Source organism: Colletotrichum lupini, chromosome 5 (genome assembly GCF_023278565.1).
Source record: "Colletotrichum lupini chromosome 5, complete sequence".
NCBI lineage: Eukaryota > Fungi > Ascomycota > Sordariomycetes > Glomerellales > Glomerellaceae > Colletotrichum > Colletotrichum lupini.
This window is the reverse complement of record NC_064678.1, coordinates 5,615,675-5,638,263: the sequence shown is the minus strand read 5'-3', so window position 1 is coordinate 5,638,263 and position 22,589 is coordinate 5,615,675. Positions and strand designations below refer to the sequence as shown.

General features: G+C 54.6%; 7 protein-coding genes across 7 annotated transcripts; 4 read left to right on the top strand and 3 right to left on the bottom strand.

The window, feature by feature from the left end:
• Window positions 1-76: 76 nt before the first annotated feature.
• CLUP02_11088 (uncharacterized protein) lies at window positions 77-5,040 on the top strand (the record flags this gene model as incomplete). The annotated part of the gene is made up of 16 exons (XM_049290056.1): window positions 77-123; window positions 191-379; window positions 439-456; window positions 550-739; window positions 830-1,238; window positions 1,308-1,321; window positions 1,390-1,484; window positions 1,632-1,689; window positions 2,057-2,227; window positions 2,271-2,285; window positions 2,347-2,625; window positions 2,725-2,773; window positions 2,844-2,894; window positions 3,123-4,114; window positions 4,161-4,190; window positions 4,252-5,040. The coding sequence occupies 16 exons, from the start codon at window positions 77-79 to the stop codon at window positions 5,038-5,040; spliced, it is 3,396 nt and encodes a 1,131-aa protein (XP_049147201.1).
• A 742-nt stretch (window positions 5,041-5,782) lies between these two features.
• Window positions 5,783-7,030, top strand: CLUP02_11087 (uncharacterized protein; the record flags this gene model as incomplete). The annotated part of the gene is made up of 2 exons (XM_049290055.1): window positions 5,783-6,398; window positions 6,522-7,030. The coding sequence occupies 2 exons, from the start codon at window positions 5,783-5,785 to the stop codon at window positions 7,028-7,030; spliced, it is 1,125 nt and encodes a 374-aa protein (XP_049147200.1).
• A 109-nt stretch (window positions 7,031-7,139) lies between these two features.
• On the bottom strand, window positions 7,140-9,854 carry CLUP02_11086 (uncharacterized protein; the record flags this gene model as incomplete). Its single annotated transcript, XM_049290054.1, has 3 exons — window positions 7,140-7,830; window positions 8,076-8,349; window positions 8,639-9,854. 3 exons carry the CDS (start codon window positions 9,852-9,854, stop codon window positions 7,140-7,142), a joined length of 2,181 nt encoding a protein of 726 aa, XP_049147199.1.
• A 1,259-nt stretch (window positions 9,855-11,113) lies between these two features.
• CLUP02_11085 (uncharacterized protein) lies at window positions 11,114-12,989 on the top strand (the record flags this gene model as incomplete). The annotated part of the gene is made up of 3 exons (XM_049290053.1): window positions 11,114-11,124; window positions 11,466-12,027; window positions 12,084-12,989. The coding sequence occupies 3 exons, from the start codon at window positions 11,114-11,116 to the stop codon at window positions 12,987-12,989; spliced, it is 1,479 nt and encodes a 492-aa protein (XP_049147198.1).
• Window positions 12,990-13,330: 341 nt separating this feature from the next.
• On the bottom strand, window positions 13,331-14,875 carry CLUP02_11084 (uncharacterized protein; the record flags this gene model as incomplete). Its single annotated transcript, XM_049290052.1, has 5 exons — window positions 13,331-13,507; window positions 13,581-13,838; window positions 13,907-13,919; window positions 14,543-14,673; window positions 14,771-14,875. The coding sequence occupies 5 exons, from the start codon at window positions 14,873-14,875 to the stop codon at window positions 13,331-13,333; spliced, it is 684 nt and encodes a 227-aa protein (XP_049147197.1).
• A 1,437-nt stretch (window positions 14,876-16,312) lies between these two features.
• On the top strand, window positions 16,313-21,181 carry CLUP02_11083 (uncharacterized protein; the record flags this gene model as incomplete). Its single annotated transcript, XM_049290051.1, has 9 exons — window positions 16,313-16,486; window positions 16,598-16,732; window positions 16,799-16,828; window positions 17,045-17,449; window positions 17,675-17,882; window positions 17,945-18,942; window positions 18,993-19,136; window positions 19,191-19,680; window positions 19,731-21,181. 9 exons carry the CDS (start codon window positions 16,313-16,315, stop codon window positions 21,179-21,181), a joined length of 4,035 nt encoding a protein of 1,344 aa, XP_049147196.1.
• Window positions 21,182-21,840: 659 nt separating this feature from the next.
• CLUP02_11082 (uncharacterized protein) lies at window positions 21,841-22,521 on the bottom strand (the record flags this gene model as incomplete). The annotated part of the gene is made up of 2 exons (XM_049290050.1): window positions 21,841-22,092; window positions 22,384-22,521. 2 exons carry the CDS (start codon window positions 22,519-22,521, stop codon window positions 21,841-21,843), a joined length of 390 nt encoding a protein of 129 aa, XP_049147195.1.
• Between the last annotated feature and the right edge of the window lie 68 nt (window positions 22,522-22,589).

Sequence of the window (22,589 nt, the reverse complement as noted above, 5' to 3'; positions counted from 1 at the left end):
GCTTGTGTTTGGTTGCGCATCTCGACTTTTTCCATGCCGTGCAACCATCCAAGCTAAGTTGATCCGTAGATCAACGATGATGGCCATGCTCCATCTCGCAAGTTTTCGAGGTACCACGAAGCTGTAAGTTGCGTTTTCGTCGCCTACGAGAAGCCAATGGCGACGATATCGCAGTGCATCACTTGACCAGCTTCTTTCTTTGTGTACCTATTCGTACACCCATTCTGTCGTGTCGAGTCTTCGACAGCTTTGATGCCGTGATAAGATGGGATCAACCATGCACTCACCTTTCGCTCTGTACCTTGCGTGGTCTTATCCCGTCGGGTACAGATATCTCACGTTACACGCCCGATTCATCCGCGCAATGCGTGTTTTCTGCGTGCTCTATGAGCAAAGAGCATGAATGAAGAACATCGCCTCCCGCCTGGTTGTCCAAAGTCAAGACTCGAGACAGAGGTCCGTGGTGTTTGACAAAGGGACGGAGGCTTTATGCCGAAGCGAACCCCACGTTTTCTTCTTTTTTTTCTCCGTGCCAACTTAATCGGACAGGATTGCCGCGGGCCGTCAGAGACATAGTGCTCTTATATGGTGGCATCGTTACATTGGCGCACTAGATTGGCTCGTTCAACGTGCCGTCCTTGCTCCTTTTCATTTACCCGTCATATACAAACTGCCGTATAGCCATAGATTTCTGCTCATCGAGCAGGTCTTCGGAGGGAGATGGACCGCAAGAGGGGTTGTAACGGTTCAACATAAGAAGCACTTAACAGAAGGGAACTTGGCATCATGACAGTTTTGGCACTCGAAGTCTTGACGTCTCGGTGATCAGCCTCTGCAAAATCGCAAATCCTCAAGAAGCATCATCTACAATCCAAAGAGCAACGTTTCAAAAGCCAAAAACATGCGCTTCGTCCTACTCGCCACGTCCCTGGCATCCCTCGCCGGCATCGTTCTCGCCAAGCCAGAGAAGATCAGGGGCGTGACCGATCCCGTCTACCACCTGTACCTCCAAGCCTACCCAAAAGACAAGTCGATCCCCGTTCTGGGGCCTGAGGCGTCGGCAGAATTCTTCAATATTGCGGGAACCATCCAGAGCGCCAACTCGAGCTCGTATCTCAACATTGGCGGCGATGCTACGTCGTACAAGACTCTTTCGTTGAGCAACGCCTCCGGCACCAGCGCGTGGGGGCTCGAGGGTGATACTATCATCACTACCCAGAGTAGTAGCTGGGGACGACGTATGTAGTTCCCTCGTTCACCACGGATATTCAAACTGGACAGAGATGATACCTACTAACACCTGACAGAGCTGAATTTCTTGGTGTGTCAGCTGGATACAAGCTATTGGCAACTCTATCTGCAGACCGGAAGTGATGTGCCAACTGGCAGGAACTGCAGCAATTATCAGACCATCCATCTGCCTTGCCTCTGCTAAATAGCATTGGTCTGACATCGGCTTTTGTGGCACAGAGAAGGAAGTCTGGGTAGACGATGTCTGGCTACGTTGCATGTAGATAATAGATAGTCGTCAAAACTAGAGTCACACGAGCTGCTTTAGGCATGGATGATCACACAAGGGACTAGCGATTGAAGAAACAATGCTCCCGAAGCACGCGTCTTTGTGTGACCAGCAATGCTTGGTTTTATGGCCCGGCACAATGGAGAATGTATCTCGCCGCGATCGGCGGCGTAAGGGTCGAGAGCCAGGCAGTCAAGTCTGCTACCTAAGTCTCATCATCAGCTACTCGGAATAAGAACTGGTCTAAACTTACTAGGTCTACCTTCAATATTATTCGACATTTTAGGCACCAAACCCTTCTTGACAATACAATAACTAGCCTTGGTATGTTGTCGTTCATAGTAAACCCTAAGAATGGGGAAATGTAATATTGAATTCAACTCAAGTTGCATCCAAGTCCAAAGAACAACTGTTCAATGGTTGGCTGGATTTCAGAGGCGAAGGGCTCGAATAGATATAGGCAGTTGATTCAAGAGAAACATCAAGGTAAAACTTGGGCTGTAACTATGATCATTTGCGCAGCAGGTCCAACCATAGTCTCGTCGACTGAGCTGGATTGAGAGTGCGTTGCCCACTGCCTGCCCGCTGTTGTATCGGGAACCCCGCTTTGAGGCACGGCAAGATAAGATGAACCAAGACCAAAAGGCCTGGCAAGCTTCATGTAGACATGTTGAGTTGACGCTGAAGGATGAAAATGGTCTTCAAAACGTTCGTGTGACTTGCAGTAGCTTCTGCACATCATGATGACCAGTTGAGAGAGGTTGAGGTAGAGACATTGGTACCATGGCATTGAAGGGGGGGTTCCCGTGATTGGCTGTCACATGCAGATAAGTCGAGCTCACAAGTTCAGGTTTTGGCAGATGGAGACAGAAGCAAAAGGGACCAGGGCAGGGATGGCACCAGAGGGGGCTAGAATGGCACCAGCACCTACCCAAGTGGAGGCCGGCCGTTTAGCTGCAGGGCGCCTCTGCAACGCTGCAATAACCGCTGCAATAATACGGTTAATTCCAAGAACTTGTCAGCTTGTCAGGCCCTGGGTCCTCTCGTCGGATCCTGCTGGGATTCCAGGGCTCGGGGAAAGATGGGATGGGACGGACTGGACCTGCGTAGCTACCTTAACCTACCTTGAGGGCTGAGTACGTCTGCGCGATAGGGGCACGCGACCTGAGGAGACACCCACTGATGAATTTACTTGTGATTTTTAGTGTGTTCCATGTGGTGACGGCTGGTTCCTCTGCTCAACTCTTTGTGCATGTGAGGTGTTGCGTGCAGTCTGTGGCCTTATGTCTTGCAGATCATGATGTCTCACTTCTGCCTGCCACAGCAAGTGGAAATGCAACGCCGTCACCGTTTTCTTCTGGTTATTGCAACCAAGGTCGGAGAGAAACAGAATTAAACAGGATTAAATAGAGAACCAGAGATGAGAAGGGGAAGCTTGGGCCTTGTCACATCATCCTACGAGCTGCAGCTTCACCGCTCATAGGCTTAAAGTGCTTAAGGTACCTAAGGTACGGTACCTAAGTAGAGATGGCATCTTAGCAGGTAACGCCACGTGAAGATAAGAAGGTAGGCGAGCAGAACCGCCTTTAACGATAAGCCCAAGCTCCCACTTGCGGTCCGCTTCCTGCCACCTCGCCCAAAAATCTACCGGCAGGTTGGCACATTCTGCTTCTATCACCCAGCTTTCTTTCCCGACCGCCGGACTTTGCACCGACTTCGCACCTCCTCTGCTTTGAGTTGTCTGCATGCCATATTTCGCAACAGCATCCGTCGATATCCTCTGAATACCTTACTCCTGCCGAGTTCCTGCCATCGACCAGCGAGACGAGACGATCCAACTTTGCTCTGATACTATACAAACACCATCTACGGTCCCCTCACCGTCTCGCGTGCTCCCCACCACCAAACTTAGCTCGGCCCTCTCCAAGTCTGCGACGACATTTACGAGCGCCTCTCTTTGTCGCTTCCCTCGACCGTTCGCGACCACGCCGACCTGCCGTCCAAAGTGGCCGGTCATCGCCAGAAACATACCCCTCTGTCGGCGCGGCTCCAGCAAGCCAGCTCGTCGCGCCGATGTGGTGGTTCCTCCGAATCGTCGCCAGTGCCATCTTCCTGCTGAGCATAGTCCTCTCCATACCTGTCGCCTTTGATGTCGGCGGTAGGGACAGTGGACTGGCCTACAGTCTTGCCCTCTCCGCCTTCTACTTTGTCTACTCGACCATCGCCGTCGTCACCCCCGCAAAGTCGCGCGTTCGCTGGGCCATATCCGTCATCCTTCGCCTCTCCCAGTGGGTCGTCATTCCCGGACTTTTGATCTGGGCCCTCAGCCGCTTCGCCGTCGACGCTGGAGCTACCAACTGGGTGGAGCGGACACTGCAAGGCATCACCACTTCCAAGTCGACGTCATGGGGCGAATGGGTATTTGGCGAGGGTGGTGTTATTGAGACCATAACCTTGGGCGGTTGGGATAAGACGTTGAGGTACTCAAGTCCCGTCTTCCAGCTTCTCGAGGGATTCTGCACGCTCCTTGTCATTCAAGCTGCCGGACAGATCACCAAATGGCTCGTCAACAGAGGACGAAGCGACACTTGGATTGTACGTGGAACCCCTCTCCTGTGCCCCCGACTCTGTGAGACCCAAGCCCGTTCACGGACAGTCTGGCCGTGTCCTAGTCTCACACATCCGGATCGCATACTTTGAATTTTTGCGAGACTTACTGATGGCTTTGACAGATTATCCTGCTCGTTATCTCTGGCAGCGTGCTTGCGAGCGCCGTTTACTTTCTCTGGCGTGTCGCCCACTTCCCTTGGATTGACAACTCAGATGCCATCTTGATCGGTGTCACCATGACTTCAGCCTTCTTCCTGGGCGCGTATGGAATTGGCAGCGGGCGCGGCAACCCTATCGAGTCGTCCCTGCTTTTCGCATACGTCGTCCTCTGCGTCTACCAGATCTTCACCGATTACCTCCCCTCGGAGTCCACCGAGGCGGATCAACACCAGTCCTCACAGCCCGACTTCCCACCCTTGCCTCCGATTATCATGGCGTCTTACTCGACTCTGCTCCACATGCTCGGCTCCCTTCCCCATGCCGTCCACTCGTCTCTCAGTCTTCTCTACGCGGCGTTCCAGACCATTACGCCTTCTGTCATCATTTCGCTCGCCTTCCGACTTCTTGTCTTTTACTGCGCTACACGCATTATTCCTGCCGTCCGTGAATCGGGAGCCAGGGCTCTCATGGAGGAACCGACTCTGGAAGAATCAGACGCTGCCAACTGGCTCCTTGGGATTATCACCTACTTCTCGCCTTCGATTCTCATTGCCATGTACACAAGCTTGCTTCTGCAACACTTCTCAACAAACGATGGGCCAGATGGATGGACACTGAGAGGAGGTGACCCCGGCGGCAACGTCTGGCGCTGGACGAACGTAGCAGCAACAATGACCCTGTACGCAATTGAGTTGTACTTGGGCAACGAGGATCACGATGGTGGTCTGACAAATCACTGGAAGATGGATTGAGAGCGAGGTTACTAACACTTGCGGAATAATTCGACAACATCTGCTTCTCGATGACATGGGGGCTTACTCCATGTTATCAGGATTTAATGAGTGCAGTCTGCCTAGGCAGGTAAACAATAAAACTGATCGATCAACGTACATAGGTCGTAATGACACACGGGCTAAGGGCACGGAAAGGGGATAGGACAGGCACAGAAATACGGCGTTTAAGGGGTGGAAGTCTGCATGCTCGAACGGCGATTCTTTTACTTACGGACTCGGCTGAATAGCCAAAGGGAATTTTGACGATTATTGCTTGAGAGCACTGCCGGTGCCCGGGCTTTTCCAAACTACCCACATTAGGAAACTCATCTTTAAAATCGATGGTCTTGGAAATATGTTCATTGTTGGTGACCTGCGCCTGATGGTTCCTGATGCAAGTTAAGTCTCTACATGATCAGAGTTGAGGTTCGGACGGGCTGCAGGCCGCTGGGCCATAACCACCGGGCGCATCCACTTTGACGTTGCGCTCGCTCCGTTGCGACTCCGTCTTTTCTGGGGCCTCGGCAACTCCAACCTCACCTCCTCTCTCACTTACACCTCTCCATCCCACACAACCTCCACTTCTCTCGGTGGTCTCTCAACGTCGTTTTCTCTTTGGAAATATCCGGTCCCATAATATTAGACTTGTCCCATTTCAAAGTTGACTCGGCACACTGCTGTAGGTAACGGCAAACGTCGTTGCATCCCCCCAACAGTAGCCATGGCAGCGACGCACAACCCGATGCGGGCGTCCACCCCGCCGCCCGCCGTCTCCAGGACGACGATCCACATGTCTGGCCTCTTATGCGACGTCTACGGTCTCGAGGAGCTCGTCGCGCGCGAGAAGCGGCCGTCGGCGGCGTCGTGTCTGTGGCTTCATCACCCGCGGTTGCGGGCCAAGGAGGATATGGAGGATATCGCGAGCCGTGTGATTTCCCGGTGGGAGGAGACGTCTTCTTCGTCGTCGTCATCTTCTGTGTCTGGCGGCGGCGGCAGAGCCCTCATCGCCGTGGCGTTTGACCAGCAGAACCACGGCACCAGGACGGCGTCGGCGACGGCGAGGGACAGCTGGCGCGAGGGGAACAAGACGCACGCGCTGGACATGTGGGGGATGGTCTCGGGTATGGTGGCGGATACCAAGGGGCTTCTGGACGTCGTGGAGGGGTACGTGAAGATGGAGCTGGGGCAGAGGGATGGGGAGGCGGCGGAGGGGTGGGGGATTGATCAGCATCTCGTGCTCGGGGTGAGTTTGGGCGGGCATAGTGCGTGGCAGACTATGTTGAGGGAGGAGAGGGTTGAGGCTGGGGTCGTGATTATTGGGTGTCCTGATTATATGGGTGAGTCTTTTCTTCTTCTTCCTCGTCTTTCTCTTCCTGGGGACGGGGAGATACGTTGTTTTGAGAGGTGAGTGGTGAGAAGGGAAGAGACCGGGCTGATTCGATGTGATGGAAAACAAACAGCTCTCTTGTCGGACCGGGCAAGGTTATCCAAGCTGGCAACCTTTTCCGCGCAAGACAACGGCGCCTCGTTCCTGGGTAGCAGAGACTTCCCGCCCGTCCTCGTGGCCTCTTGTCTGCGCCACGATCCGAAGGGCATCCTGTTTGGCACCGGTGCCGTCCCAACCCCGGACAGTCTCACCACCGAAGACAATGCCGAAGAGCGGAAGCGTCTCCGCGGCGTCCTGGACGGCCTACGCCTGCGCGGTAAGAAATTCCTGGTCTGCTCCGGCGGCGAGGATAAGCTCGTCCCATACGCCATGTCTGCGCCGTTTTTGGAGTTCTTGACGGCTGCGACGGGGACGTGGTATCGTGACGCGGGCGTCGAGGTCGAGAATAAGGTGTACGAGGGGGTCGGGCACGCGTTTAGCGAGGGGATGGTGGAGGATTCGGTCAGGTTTTTGGTTGATGCTGTTGCCGGGAAGGATGCCGGAGGCGCGGGGGCTGGGGCTGGTGAGAAGTCGAAGATTTGAGGCACTGGCGGCAGAGTAATACTGACCAGAGGGAGTGGTCAAGGAGGTTGAAGACAGGTGTTGAATATGTGTATACGTAGGTATATAACTGTGTGTGTATACATAACTTCTAAGCCCACGGCCTCTTTGCATCTTCCACGAGCGCCTCGTGCCCGTTTACGATCCTAGTGACGAGACCACTCTGTCTCCTCTCCTCCTCGCTCGCGAAAAGGAGATCTTCCAAACCCCACGGATTCCTCGCCCTCCTCTTGCCCGCTAGACTCGGGCCCACGCCGTGCGGGTCAACCGTCCACTCGTCCGCGGCGTGCTTTACGCCCGCGATGGCTCCTGCTTTGAAACCATTACCAACACCGTCGTTGCCGTCGTCCTCTCCATCAGTCTCCGCCTCGGGGGCGCCGGTTGTGCTGACCGAGCCAGCAGCACCAGCAGCCCCCTTCATCCCCGGCGGATCGATCCCGACATACCTCACCCGATCCAACGGAAACCCTATGGCAGCGCAGTGGCCGTCGAGGATGCGCGGCCTCTTGAAGGCGTGGCTTACGACTGTGAGGGTCCGAGGGTAGGTTGCGTAGAGGCGGCGGAAGAGGAGGAGGGAGTGGAGGATGTTGTGGTAGGAGTCTAGAGCGAGGGTGTCGGTGTGGATGAGGGATGTTATGGGAGGTGATGATGATGAGGAGGAGGAGGGGCAAGTAGGAGAGGAAGACGAGGGGGGAGGGAGGATGCCAAAGTAGGCGTTTGCGGCGGCGAGGTTGGCGTAGGATTCTGCTTCGGAGAGGCGTGTTTCTTTGCGTGTCGGACCTCTTTATAATCGAACGAGTCGTTAGTCTTGATACTTGGTAGTTTTCTTCATGTTTACAAAATGTTGCTGCGGCAAAGAATAAAACAAAGATGCGTGGGAACGGCAAGTCACGAAATGATAACGAGCGTGAGCAATGACACTGCCAATACTCGAGCAGAAACAAATCATTACTTTAAGACAAGGTAGGCAATCGCTGGAGGTAGTACAAGGAAAGGTCGGGGTTTGGCTGCATCTACAGTTACGTACCCCGAAAACACGAGCGCGGAAGCCGGGTACCCGTCCCGCAGCGCCGTCAGCCCGGCCTTGATGTGCTCGATAAACGTCGGGGTCTCGCCGGTCTGGAAGTCGGCGATGAGCCACTCGGACTCGGCGCGGCCGTTGGTGGGGCCGCCGGTCCAGACGCCGTGGCAGCAGACGACGATGAGGTTGGTTGGTGCTGCTGTTGATGTCATGGCTTCGATCCTTTTGCTGTGCTCCCCTCTTAGTAATACATCTCCTCGATATGTGTGATGGGAGGGTGCTGGTGTGTTTTGAGGATTGGGATTTGATGTGCATTAGATTGTGGATCATGTGATGTTGTGGCGGTGAAAGTTGAGACTTCCCGTCTCCATTGCATAGGTATCAAGGATTGCAAGGTATTCAATACTATTACCTTGTGCTATGAAGCCGTCGCCATTGTTGGCGTGTTATTACATGAAACTCTAAACGCATTGAAAATCCATGATGTACATTGTACTCATGAGGTTGCGAATTCATAATTACTTTTGATTATCCCGTGACTGCTCACGACAAGATTCTATATGCGTCACCAACCAGGTAGAGACTCCCCGTCAAGACAACCGGGCCATCTTTGGCGGTCTCAACAGCCCATCTCGTAGCCTCTTCGAGACCATCTTTGCTTTCAAACACCTCTTTGGCGCCCGCGTTCGAGGCCATCTCCCTCAAGGTCTGAAGCGGCAAAGGCTCGACCCAGGGCATCGTCTCCCGCCGAGAAAAGCCCACGCAGGCGACGTTGTCTCCGGGTCTGAGCAGCGTGCGCAGCATACCGCCGGCATCCTTTCCGTCCTGCTTCGATACCGACACGATCCACGTCACAGGCTTACCGGCTTCTCGCAGACGTCGCTCGACGTATGCGGACAATGTCTCGGCTGACTGTGGGTTGTGAGCACCGTCGATGAGGATGGGCTTTTCCTCCCGCGACGGATGCTTCGCCTCGACGTTTAACCACGATAGCCTCCCCAGGTGACTGACGTCCTTCAGAATCGGCAGGGCCTTTTCCACAGAAAGATTAAGGTGCGGGTAGGCGAGTTGGAAAGCCGCAATGGCGCACGCCATGTTCTGCGCCTGATGCGGCATTAGCTCCGAGTCGTACAGAGCCTCGAGCAGACCGGGCTGGCGCGTGGTGAGGTGCAGCGGCGCCGAGACGCTGGCGGCATGTTGCCGGAAGACCTCGAGGACCTCGGGCGGGTTGCTGCCGTCGACGACACACGGAACGCCGGCCATCATGATGCCGGCCTTTTCCTTGGCGATCTCGGGCAAGGTGTTGCCAAGGAAGGCCTGGTGGTCGAGGCCGATCTTTGTGATGACGGTGACGCTCTTGCGGCAGAGGGCGTTTGTGGAGTCGAGGCGGCCGCCGAGACCGACCTCGACGATGCCCATCTGCACATCAGCGCGGCTGAAGACGCCAAAGGCGATGAGGGTGGTCACCTCAAAGAGGCTGAGGGCTTCCTGGGCGGCATCCTGTGATAGGCGAGCCTGGTCGTCGGCGATGATCTTGCGGTTGACGTCGGCGTAGACGTCTTGGGCCACGGGCGTGCCATTGATCTTGATGGCGTCGCGCGGCTCTATTAGGTAAGGGGAGGTGAAGAGGCCGTTTGAGATGCCAAAAGATTTGCACAGGGCTGATAGGTACGTGCAAGTGGTGCCTTTGCCGTTTGTGCCGGCGACATGAATAGCATCCCATTTCTGGGGGACACCTTCGAGGGCCCGCGAGATGCGGTGCAGGCCTAGGCTGATGCCTTTCATTGCCATGATGTCTGTCCTTTACCCCAGCGAGGTCTTGGACTTGGTGGAACGGAAGATGACGGAGTGATGGCAGTATCCGGATGTTAAAGCCCGGAGGATCACCAACGGCCGATCCGTATCTCGGTTTCGGCTCTGGATCCGACGGACACTTTTCGCATAGGGCTGTTCGGACTTCGTAGCCCGGCAGCAGCTGGTTGTTGCTTTTCTAACCCCTCAGAAGTGAGTCACTCCAAGTCTGTGGGAACGATAGGTCTTTGATCATGAGAGTCGTGACAGGCGCCGAACGATGTCAGCGAGTGAATGTTACTGAGCATTCCAGATCTTCCATTTACATCTGATCCTGAACGTTAACGGAGCGGGTGCCGTTAGGTGCAGGCAGGCACGCAGCGGGAACGAAGCTCAACCTGAGCAGGTGCGCTGGGCAGGGTTCCTGCTGGAACGGCAATGCCAGGAATACGTACCTGAGCAGGAGCCAAGGCAGGTACGTATTCCGAATCGAAATGCATTGGATCCAATGGAAGTTGGCAAGTGCCGCTCCAGCCACACTTCAATCGGAGGTAGGCATGCAGATAATGGAAGGCAGGAGTGAGTGGCAGGCTCACCACGGACCAGTGACCATGAAATGGGAAGCCCCCGTGATTGGCTAAAGATGACTTGCTTGATGAAGCCGCGCCACAGGGGGGAAAGAGAAAGACGCAGACAGCCAGAACTCCGTGACTGCGACTGCGACCGGGGAGGTATGGCGTGGCCAGCCACTCACAAAAAAGAAGTAAAGCGGCTATTCCCCAAAGACCCGCGCTTTTCCCATTTTCCTTCCTGTTCCTTTTTTTTCGTTTTTTAATTGTCCCGGAGCCTTTCTGCCTTTTACCCCCCCTCCCGACTCCCGTCCTCGTCTCGCTCCATTTCCTTCTTGACCGTCAATCCACGTCCAGTCCCAGTGGCCCCGTCCCCGTCATTCACTGACCTGACCTAATACATACCCCAACCTAAGTCCAAAAGTCCCCAGGCAATCCTCGCTCCCGCCTTCCCGCCTATCCGCCCCACGAAGAAAAGCCATTTCCGCTTCGCGCAACTCGCCAATTCCATCGCGAATCCATCGCGAAACACGGTACCGCGGCCCCATCGTCCATCACTCTCATCACGACCACAATCGCATCAATCTTGCCATCTTGCGATCAAGTCGAAACTTTGCGCCACCGACCTATCATCCCCGCTGCCTTTGAATTCATTCGTCGGGCGCGCGTCATTAGTCGGTCAAAATGGGCCTCCCGTAAGTTTCTCGCCTACCCCTGCGGCTTTCCTGGTCGCGCTGCATTGCCTTTGCCTTTGCGCCTGGCCTGTGGGACGCTGGCTCAATCTCGGCCTGCCCAGTCGCATCGCGTAATCGCAATCGCTTCCACTCCAATGCCTCCATCTATATCCATCTCGTTCATCATAAATCCTCCGCATACTCTCGTGTGCGATTCGTCGACTGCCTTCAAAGACTGCCTCAGCCACGTCGTCGTCGTCCCCGCCGCCGCCGCCGAGTTGCAATCCAGTCGCGGTGAATGCAGACTGCTTCATACCCTGGCCTCGCATCCGATCACTAACATCGCATTTTCCCAACCGCAGATTGTTCATCGCTCCCGTCGAGTCAGATGTTCCCGCTCAAATCGGCGACAAGTCTGCAGCCACTCGACATCCTCGCTCTACCATTCGCCGCAGCCGCCGAAGCGACGACACGCGCCCCTTCCGCCGTCGCGCCGCTCTCCTCCGCGACAACTACCCCACTCCCGGCCCCGAGCCTATCCCGCGCGCCCGGTATCCATGGATCGAGTCTGGCCACCCTCCGCCTCCGGAGGCATATGTTGCGCCCCCTTCGCGATCGACACCTCCGGTGCCCGAGCGCCGCAATCCGGCTGCTGAAATCATCGAACGTGTAAACGAAGCACGCAATCGTCAAGCCGATAGCAATGAACCCAGTGAAGCTCGTCTGATTTCCATGTACGGCGATGAATGGGTATTGAACCGTATGCCCAGGCTCTCCAACGGGGTCACCGTCACACCCCCGACCGGGGAAGAGGATGCCAATTGGCAGGAACCAGACCGGGCCCAGCTTGAGGGCTCAACATCATACGCCAACCCCAGAGAACGACGGAGATTCCGTCGGGCGCAGCTCGATCGCATGTCAATGGTAGGCTTTGTCGGATTGTGACTTAGGATTACGCTGTTGACTAACATACCAAGTAGCCCGCCCCACCAGTTGCAGCACGCTTCGACCGCAGTCCCGAGCATGCAACTTCCGCCAGGTTTGCGGGACGTATGCGTAGACCGGACTTGGAATCGCAACCAGACCGCGCATCTTTATCGCGGCGGGTACGCCGAATTCGTCCTTTTGGGCACTTGATTGAGGCTTCTCTTGCAGACGGCCTTGGCGACCGTAACAGAAGCATCAGCCCTGATGAGGATGGCGTCTGGGACACACTGTTGACTACTCTTACGCCGGACCCGCAGCCTCCAAGCGCTGGGTCGTCTTTCGCCTCTGCTTCGGCGTCTGCGTCTGCTTCTGCATCGCAATCACAGAGCGCCGGCGCATCATCTCGCACGTCTGTAGACAGACCCGAAAGGGCTGAGGAGTCTACTGAGCAACCTTGCGAATCAGGACTTGAAAACTCGGATAGTGAGGGCCATGAAGACTTGCACATGGGAAGGGGCTGGCCCGATCACTGGACGATGAACTACCCGTCCAGACACCGGCGGTTTGTCGCCGACTTGGATGCGAATGATCCCAGCAGAATATCCTTTGTTCGGGGAGACGGGGCTATGAGGGCTATGAGTAGCCGCGATATCGAAGAGATGCGAAGCCGTCGGCGACTGGAGCTCGCTCGCCACTACAGGATCGCAACTCGCGATCCCACCCCGCTACCGGAGCTGCTCGACCACATTGTCAGAGATTCAAGCGAGGAGTCCCGCGATGCAGGCGGCCAAGGGGATGGCGACGGTGACGCAGGGCCCCCGAGCCGCACCGAATCGTCCAACGACAACGCGCTGGAGGGCATGCAGGAGATTGTACGGCATCTTGCGCGGCGGCAAGACATTCCCGACGAGTGGTGGGCAGGTGCCGGGCTTTCCCGGACTCTGCCTGAGGAATCTTGAAGAAGGCGGGACTATGCATGATCTTTTTTTCCACGTTTGAAACGAAAAAAGCGAAAAGCCTGGGAACTAGAAGAAGCTTCCCAAGGCATGATGTTTGGAGTACAAGGGGCTTATAAGGGGCTTATAGGATCTGCCATGGGCGGTGGTCAGGGTCACTGTTGGGTTTTCAACGGGCGCCATGCAGGTATCTGGGCGGGCCATCTGTATAATACGTGTATCGTGATGGAAGCGTGACGGGACAGATCCAGATCCACAGGATCTATACTATTCTTGAGGCGAGAACCATCAAGACAAAATGGAGTGGCCGTTGGTCATATGATCTTCCCGAAGAGTTCTTGTGTTTAGTTGATTGACGTGTCGTGGTATGCTTTGTAACATTGGATGTGAATACCGTAAGATGGAGGGGGGTTCAAGAAGTGATCTCCCCATGTCTCAGTCGAGAAAGTGAGACCGCGAGGGGTATGTTCGTGTCTCTGCTGTTTTCTCTTTTCGGTCATCCGGCTGGTGGATCTACGGATCTACGGAATATGGGAGTCTATTTATTTCTTGACTCCAGAGCGGGGAGGGGGTTTGGGGAATGCATTTTGTGACCCAATATGGAAGACTCCGCGTTGTGTTATTTGGATGCTTGTTTGGGATAATATTGGCAGCGTGCTTGGGCAGTTGAGATGAGATGAGACGGGATGAGATTAGATCTTGGAGCATTGAAGGGAGACATCCCGTACGGATGACCAATTCAAGGATGATGACGCAAATCAACTTTGGTAAGGATGGGATCGTGAAAGAAAAAGAGTCGTGGTTCTTGGGATCTGGTGCAGACGTTCGCGGCTCGGCACGGGTTCGCTGGGACTGGCCACTCACATGTCACGACGAAGGCGGCGGCGTGCCTTAGTGTGTTTTGTTCCCGCGCTGATCACCTTAACCTCAGCCCTTGGGTGTGTGTGTGTGTGTGTGTGTGTGTGGATGTATTGAGCGAGCGCGGTTAGTGTCATTCTTTTGTCCTTGTCTGGTAGGCGAGTTCTCATAAGCGCTTGGATGGGGCAGTATTCGTACGAATACCAAACGAGAAGAGTGTGTGATGATTACTACGGAGTAGATTCCACGAGAAATTTAGAAAAAACGACGTCAGGTAAGGTAAGGTAATGAGAGGGGGAGTTGGTGGCCCTGTCGCTGACATGGGGGAAGGTAGGGGTAGGTATCCGTATTACCGCAACGGGAATTGTTGATCTGTCTAGACGAGACACTGTCACGCCGTTACCACGGCGAAGAGCGGTTCTCACAAAACAATGCTGGTAGTCTGGGTTCCTGTATTTTACTGTTTATAGATTGTAAATCATCTGAAGGGGGGGGGCTCAAGAATGCAAGGTATCTATCTCGTAGGCGCGTGCCATATCTGGGGAAGATCAGGCACTGGATAAAATGTTAGCTGTCTGTGTAAGACGGTGGCAAGGTACGGATAGACATGGAGCGCATTGACCATGGAGAAGCAAGAAACCATGAAAGTTCAGAGTCAACAGCCGAGGAATTGAGCTAGGTCCACTCATGTTCATTACCTTACTATGTCGTTCATAAATGGCCAAGGCGAGGTGACGATGAGAGAGGAAGAAGGTTGAAGCTCAGCTCGGAACGTTCCTTTGGTTGTTTCCAGTTCAGGTCGGGTGCGTGTTAGCGCGCTGGCGGAGCCCTGGGGCGACGTGCGAGAGCTTCTAGCGTTGCTAGCGCGAGAGGTAGGAATGGAAGCGTGCCGGACTGCCCAGGGCAAGTCTCTTGAGGTGTCCCACCTTCCAAGGGCCCCCCGCCTGCTCCTCAGCACCGATGGCACCCGGGCTCAAATTGTGGACAAGGGCCAGTTGGGAAATATGTAATCCTAGAAGCAGCCAAGACATGCCATCACACTGCATCGATCTGCTTTTCCCGGGGATGGGTGATTGTGATAATACCGTAAGTAATGGCGAGGTGGTGTTTGTGATAGTGACGGGACCTGGAGCCGTTAATCAGTTACCTTAAGGAACATTGTGCCTGAATGGATAGTGGTAAGATACCGGGTGCATCGCTGCCCTGCGGCTACCTGACCAGTGATGGCACACGCCCAGTGCCACTCCTACTGGACCTGGCCTGACCCGACCTGACGTTTCCACCATCCCTTCCCACACTTGTACAGCGAAGTGCCTTGGAGAGAGCCAAATGCGGTTGCGCGCGTCAGCACCAGCAAGTCGAATTTCTCCGGGCAGCTCTCATCTCGCTCTCCCGTCCCGTACCTCACCATTTGTTCTGGCCCAGGCGCCTGTACCTGATGTGTTTGTGTGCATGATGTGCGCGCGTTGTATGTGTAAAACTACCTAATCCTAGACTCACACATCACCTCTCACAAAATACATCATTTCCCCCAAAAGCTCCAGCTTCAGCTCAGAAAGTGCTGTGCTGACATTTGTCTCGTGTGAGGTGGTTTTTTTCCCTCCTTCCCTTCTATTTGTCTGTTGATGTCCACATCGTCCCTCCCACACCCCGGGAACCCCTCCGACATCACATCTGCCAGACCAACCCACCACCCACCCGACGACTTCGCCGCCCGCCCGCCGCCCAATTCCCCGTCCGCTCATTTACTCGACCTTTGCACCCCAAACCCCTCCACCGCTCCCGACCGGCAGACCGACCGCCTCTGACCCGATCGACCGGCTGTCGTTGACGACTGCAGCGACGACGACGTGGAAACCCGACAGCAGACGGCAAACCCAATTCCTTTGCCCCTCTGCCTGCCCTACCGAATCGCGGAGCGGAGGCACTAGCTGGCTGGCCTTTGCAACCTCCCAAGGGTAGCCTACGACACCCACGATTGTTTTCTTTGTGTGTTTTCGCTGCCGTCATTTCGCACCAGTCTAGGCCTTCCCGCGTCTGGGGAAATCACTCCCACCAGTTGCGCGCCCGCCCTCACGTCACCACCGCCCTCGTTCGACTGGCTTTCTCTCTCTCCTCACCCGCCGCATGCCCACCGACATTTTCGTGGTCTAAACGACTATTCGACCGCAAGCGCCAAAGAAGAACGGAGCCCAACGAACCGAGAATAACGTGCCCCGAACTGCATCCGACTGGCATGCCGTCCTGCTGCCGGGCAATGTGCAGCGCGCCCTCACTTTTGCCGTAACCGCCGCTCGCTTGAACTCGCGATCGATCCTTTCGCTCGGCTTCCCTTCTTTCGAAAAGGCCAGGTCCTTCCTATACGGAGTCGCTTCTGCTTTGCGACGGTTCATGCCGACACCCTCGAAACCCCCGACTACGAGATATCAGCCTGGTGATTGCGCCAAGCTTCCCGTCCGCCGACCACCATGCCCAATCCCTCGCCGCCGTCGTCGGCCTCGTCCTCTGTCGAGCGTCAGTACCATGTAAACGGCAGAGCCGCCGTGGTTGCCTCCCCCGAGAGGAGTTCAGGAACACCGCGAAAGGAAAAACAGGGCCCAAGAGAGAGCTCCGCGCTGCAAGACCCGGGTTTGAAGGATTATGTGCGTATACCCGGCTCTGAGGACTCGTCCAAGAGAGAGAGAGAAGGGGAGATTGGGGCGAAGAGAAACTATGCTTGAAGGCCGCAAAAGCTGACCAGTTTCTCGATACAGCGTCTGGGAGAATGTCTCGGCAAGGGAGCCTTTGGATCCGTCTACAAGGCTTTCAATTGGGGAACGGGCGAGGCTGTTGCCGTCAAGCAGATTAAGCTCGCTGATCTGCCCAAGAGCGAGTTGCGCATGATTGAGGTATACTCTGCCCCTCACTCGCTTGCCTTGTCGGTGGGATGCCGAGACTGACCTTGTCCTACCTAGTCTGAAATCGATCTTTTGAAGAACTTGCATGTAGGTGCTTCCGACTCAAGAAACTATACAGGGTCTTTTGAGCTAATAGTGCTTGTAGCACGACAACATTGTCAAGTACATTGGCTTCGTCAAATCGGCAGACTGTCTCAACATCATTCTCGAGTAGGTCAAGCTCCGGTTTCTGACTTCATCCGATCATGGCTGATATGTTGGCTCAGGTACTGTGAGAATGGCTCTCTGCACTCAATATGCAAGTCATATGGCAAATTCCCCGAGAACTTGGTCGGCGTCTACACAACACAGGTTCTGCAAGGATTGCAATATCTTCACGATCAGGGTGTTATCCACCGAGACATCAAAGGTGCCAACATCCTCACCACCAAGGACGGCAAAGTCAAGCTCGCAGACTTTGGAGTTTCGACAAGCACACTCGCAGGCGGGCAAGACAAGGAAGCACAGGTCGTTGGTACCCCCTACTGGATGGCACCAGAAATCATTCAACTTTCCGGCGCCAGCCCTGCGTCTGATATCTGGAGTGTTGGCTGCACGGTCATTGAGTTGTTGCAGGGCAGGCCGCCGTACCATAACCTTGCGGCTATGCCCGCGCTTTTTGCCATTGTCAACGATGACCATCCGCCATTGCCTGAGGGCATTTCACCGGTTTGCGCCCCGCGCCCCCCCTATTCTACGCCTGGGGCACCTATGACTAACACGACGTAGGCGTCTCGCGACTTTTTGATGCAGTGCTTCCAGAAAGATCCGAACCTAAGAGTCACAGCGCGAAAACTTTTACGACACGCGTGGATCATCGGATGCCGAAGAAGCGATGCCCCCGTTTCCAAGGCGCCAGCTAATTTCAGTCAAGCCGTGGAGGAAGTGAAACAGTGGAATAAGGCTCTCAAATCGTCCGAAAGCTCACTTAGGGCGTCCACCGGTTCCGACAGCGGGGTTCCCGGGATGCAAGGTCATCCCGGGTCGAGATACAGTGCCAACGAACCACTACGACCGAGCCTGATCACTCAGCCCAAAGGACCTCTGGCTCTCGCGAAACCGAGACGAACACCTGAAGCCTTCAGGTCTCCAGAGCTTGCTGGTAAGCAATCATTTTGGTGTGGTTTAAGTCTGATCGAAGACGGCATATTGACTTGCTAGTAGATGACGACAATTGGGACAACGACTTCGCGACGGCCATTTCACCGAGCGCACTGCACTTGCCTCATTTGAAGCCGCAGGACAACTTTGGCGGATTGCTCTCCGCAGATAAGCTAAAAGCATTCGCTTCGCTTACGGATGCTCGCAACGACTCGGAAAGTTACGATGACGACTTTGAAGGGGAACTGTTGACTATCAAGGGGCCGGGGCAATTTACAGATTTCGACTTCCAGGAACAGACAATTCGTCCGACACCTCGCAAGAAGAGCGACAAGTACCCAGAGCCGATGAAGCAGCAATCTCCGCCCAAGAAAAGTCCGCGAAAGGCTGGCCATGCGAGAAACCCGTCTCGTCCTAAATCTCCTGTCAAGCCGCAGCTAGGCCCCAGCAAGTTTGAGATACCAGCTCCTCCAGATCTGGCCTTCAGAGAGCAGAACACAGAAGACTACTCGGATTTGTTCATGGAAAACGATTTCAACGATGGTGGACTCAACCCTTTTATCAAAAAGGTCGACTCTCCTCAACTATTCCACCCTTCAGATCTCACGAGCCTGCCTCGTTCGACACAATCGCCCGTTCCAGGAAGCTCGAGAAGGCCGCCTAGCGCGAAGCTGCGGCCCTCAGTTTTGCCAGATCGGCCCATGCGAAGGACGAGATCATCGATTGAGATTCAAAAATTTGCCGAGGACGAAGGCGACGAAGATTTCTCCGACATTTTCGGCCCAGAAGATGCAGTCACAGAGAGGGAGGAGAGTGACAGGGGCTCAGAAGATGGCGGCCTCATGGTGTTATCCAAGTATTCCAACAACTCATGGCTCGGAGACGACGAGGACGAGGATGACCCTTTTGCTTCAATGGACCCAGGGTGGGACGAAATGGATCTGGAAGCAAATATTGCCAGGGACAGACACGCCAGGCTGGCGGGAAAGGTGGAAGAGCTCGTGCGGTCTTTGAAAACCTCGGAAGGCGAGGAAAAGCTGTGCGAGCTATCTGAAGACTTGGTAGGTCCACTCTGTCTGTGCCCCGAGAGGCGTCTTACTGACGTATGTAGCTCGCCCTGCTTTGGGAGAACACCGAGATCAAAGATCTCATCCTTAGTGCTCATGGCCTCTTGCCGATTTTGGAGCTTCTCGAGCCGTGTACAGTTAAGAGCAGGCAGCAGATGATTCTGTCTCTCTTGAAGGTCGTCAACACTGTACGTAGCTTTCTCCTTGTCGCGTAAGTGGGCACCATGCTAATTTGTTGATAGATTATTTTGGACGATGTCGAGATCCAGGAAAACCTCTGCTTCGTCGGTGGCATTCCAATCATTACAAAATTCTCTGCCCGGCAATATTCCAACGAAATTAGACTCGAAGCAGCAGCGTTTGTTCGGCAAATGTACCAGACGTCCACGTTGACCTTGCAAATGTTCGTCAGTGCTGGTGGTTTGAATGTCCTAGTCGAGTTCCTCGACGAAGACTTTGACGATGCTCGGGATCTAGTCTTGATCGGCGTCAATGGCATCTGGAACGTCTTTGAGCTTCAGGGCCCCACACCGAAGAACGACTTTTGCAGAATCTTTTCGAGAAGCAAGATTCTCTATCCTCTTGCTCTGGTACTCCACAGAGTCCTCGATGAGGAGGGAGAAGATGAGCTTTCCGAACTGATAGAGGGCCGAATCGTCAATATCTTTTACCTATTTTCTCAAGCTGAGAACTATGTCAAGGAGGTTGTCGCTGATCGGCAAGTGTTGAAGAGTAAGTCTTGTGTTAGATGAAGCGATGTCTCATTACTAACAGCTCCACAGGCGTTTTGAAGGATTTGCGACGAATGACACCAAATCATCAGATCACAATGCTGAAGTTTATCAAAAACCTTTCCATGCTGTCTACGACGATAGAAACGCTGCACACAGCTGACGCCATTGAGTTTTTGATTGACGTTCTTGGCTACAGCATGAAGAGGGGACACCAGCATTTCCGAGAGATCTCCAATCAGGTCCTCAACACCCTGTTCAACCTCTGCCGTCTGAGTAAGGAGCGGCAGGAGGACGCTGCTGTTGGTGGCATCATTCCTTTGCTCATGAAGATCATGAACACAGATCGGCCACCAAAGGAGTTCGCGTTGCCCATACTATGCGACATGGCCCACTCGGGAAGCAAGGGTCGCAGATACCTCTGGCAGAATAAGGGGCTGGACTTTTACGTCTCGCTGTTGGCCGACCAATACTGGCAGGTTACGGCGCTGGATGCAATTTTTATATGGCTTCAGGAAGAAACGGCAAAGGTCGAGAGCCACTTGCTCGACGGCAAGTTTACAGACGCAATCGTTGCCTGTTTCCACACCAACAAGCTCAACTCTTTCGATGCCAACCTATTGGAGCCCCTATTGAAGCTCCTGCGCTTGAGCCCCTCGATATCAGGCTCACTGGCCAAGCCGGAGATGTTTGCCGGCATCGGCCAGAGACTAGGCCACAAAAAGGCCGTTGTACGACTGAATTTACTACGTCTCGTCCGCAACATTATGGACGCATGCGAGCCAGAGATGCTGGGCATGGGCAACGGAAGCAGCTCCTTGAACGTCAAGCAAGTTAGGTCTCTGTTTGATACGATCCAAATGCTGGCCGACAAGGACACTGCTGTGCTGGTTCGCAACCTCGCGTCTGAACTTGTCAAGTCGCACAACGAGAGCGAACTTTATGATATGCCCTCGGAGAGAAAGGGCTCCTCTGGATCGGTAGCCTCCCGGCGCTCGGGGTCCGGACCCAGACGGAAATCATCATATACCCCGCCCGGACTTCATCATGCCATGTCGATGCCTGCCACACCGACGCAATCCCAGTCCCGCCATCATCGGCTTTCACAAATACCACCAGGGTCGGGAGGCGCGTATATTGAAGTGGCCGCGAGCCCGAGAAGGACCGCTGTTCAGGAGCGCGAGGCCATCTTGTACCGCCCCAGGAGCAGGGATGGTGCCACAAGCATTCCCAGGCGGGTCAGCGGCGAGATGTCGTCAAGCATGCCTACAGGGCCATCCTCGGGCAAGAGCAGGTTGCCTCGTCACTCGTTTGCAAGACCCAGCAGCGCATCTGGGCAACCCCCCTTAATCAGATCCGAGAGTTCCCTGTCGAATAAAGAGAACCTCAGCAGAAACACATCAGCCGTGTCAGCACCGGCTGCGTCACCTGTGCTACCGACGAGTATGGCCAACAAGCGGCGAAGCAGAGCTCCAAGTTCGGACGTCAAATGGTCATCATAGTAGGGGCCATAACATCTCAGCCATCACCGGGCTGTACATTCATTTTAGGCTTTTTTCTCTTTTCTTTTCCTGTTTTGCATGTGCGGGTTGTCGGCTCGCAGGGCTTGGGCAAATGATACCTCGTGGGTATACACACGGCTGGCTGGGATGGGGAGAAGGAGGCATGATTTATAACGTTGCACACGTTTTTCTCTTTTCTGATACGAGATGAAGGCTGCTATGAGTCTTTGACGGGGGAAAGATGAAATGCCAAAAGGGGACCGCGCTGAGATTCCTTGTGCAAACGTTGGCTTTGCGGTGGTAAAAAGTCCTCTAGGAAGGGGAAAGAATCTTTTGTCCTTTTTTTGTTTGCAACTCGGATCATGAGAGGGAGCTTCAGTTTTGAGCTCCCTGCGATAGCGGATGGCATTAGAAACAAATTCATGGCAAGCAATTGCACCCCCATCTAAGGGCTGCGGCCGACTATAGTTTCCTATGTCTGACTCCTTGATGCTGACGTTTCTGATCTCTCTTCTTACTTTCATGATGAGATGTCTCCCGTGGAAACCTGCCAAGCAACCAACCAACCGCTTCCCCCATCATCAGAAGACGTCAAGATGGCCCGGAAAGAAAACTCGTCTTGTTGACACCCCCCCCCCCCCCCCCCCCCCCCCCCATCCTCAGACAAGCCACGCATCGCCGCCCAGAACCTCACTCCACACCTGCCCCTCGGCCCTCTCGAAACCCTTTGCGTCCTCCACGTCGGCGGCGCCAAAGTTGCGTCCGTACAGGTGCGGGAAGGCGGAGGGGAATTTGCCCGAGGGGGGGAACTCCCACCTCATTGAGCCTGAGGCGGCGAGGGGCGCGTAGGGGAGTTTGAGGAGGTGTAAGCTCGTGGCGGATGAGAAGAAGAGGTTTGCTGTGTTGAGGACCTGGTGATGTTTCCAGTGTGAGATTTTTTTTTTTTTTTTTGGTTTAGGTAGTTTGATTGAGTGTATATTAGGCAGGTGTGGAAAGTCGTGCTGTGTAATAGTGTGTGGTGGTGGGTGGTTATGAGTACATGTATGAGAGTGAAGAGGCGAGTGTGAGGGAAATCGAGAGCGGAGGGATGCGAGATGTAGACTCGAGAGGACAAGAAGAACGGAGATAGAGAACAGAGGAACATGACCACGGAGAATCCGGGTATAAAGAAAAGGAGAGGAAGCAAGAGAGATCATTCGTACCTGTTCCGCCGTACTCAGATGAATGAAGCCATCGTTGCGATCGAGGTCCGAGAGGGGGAACTCGGTCGGCAGCGGCGACGGCGGCGCCTCGGGGACGATTTTGTAAATGTATTGCGGGGTCTGCGCGGGTTCGGCCATGTTTGCAATCTGTACGGGAGGTCCGATATAAAAAAATCGGAAGGTGGGTGCTGGAAGTGTATGTCTAC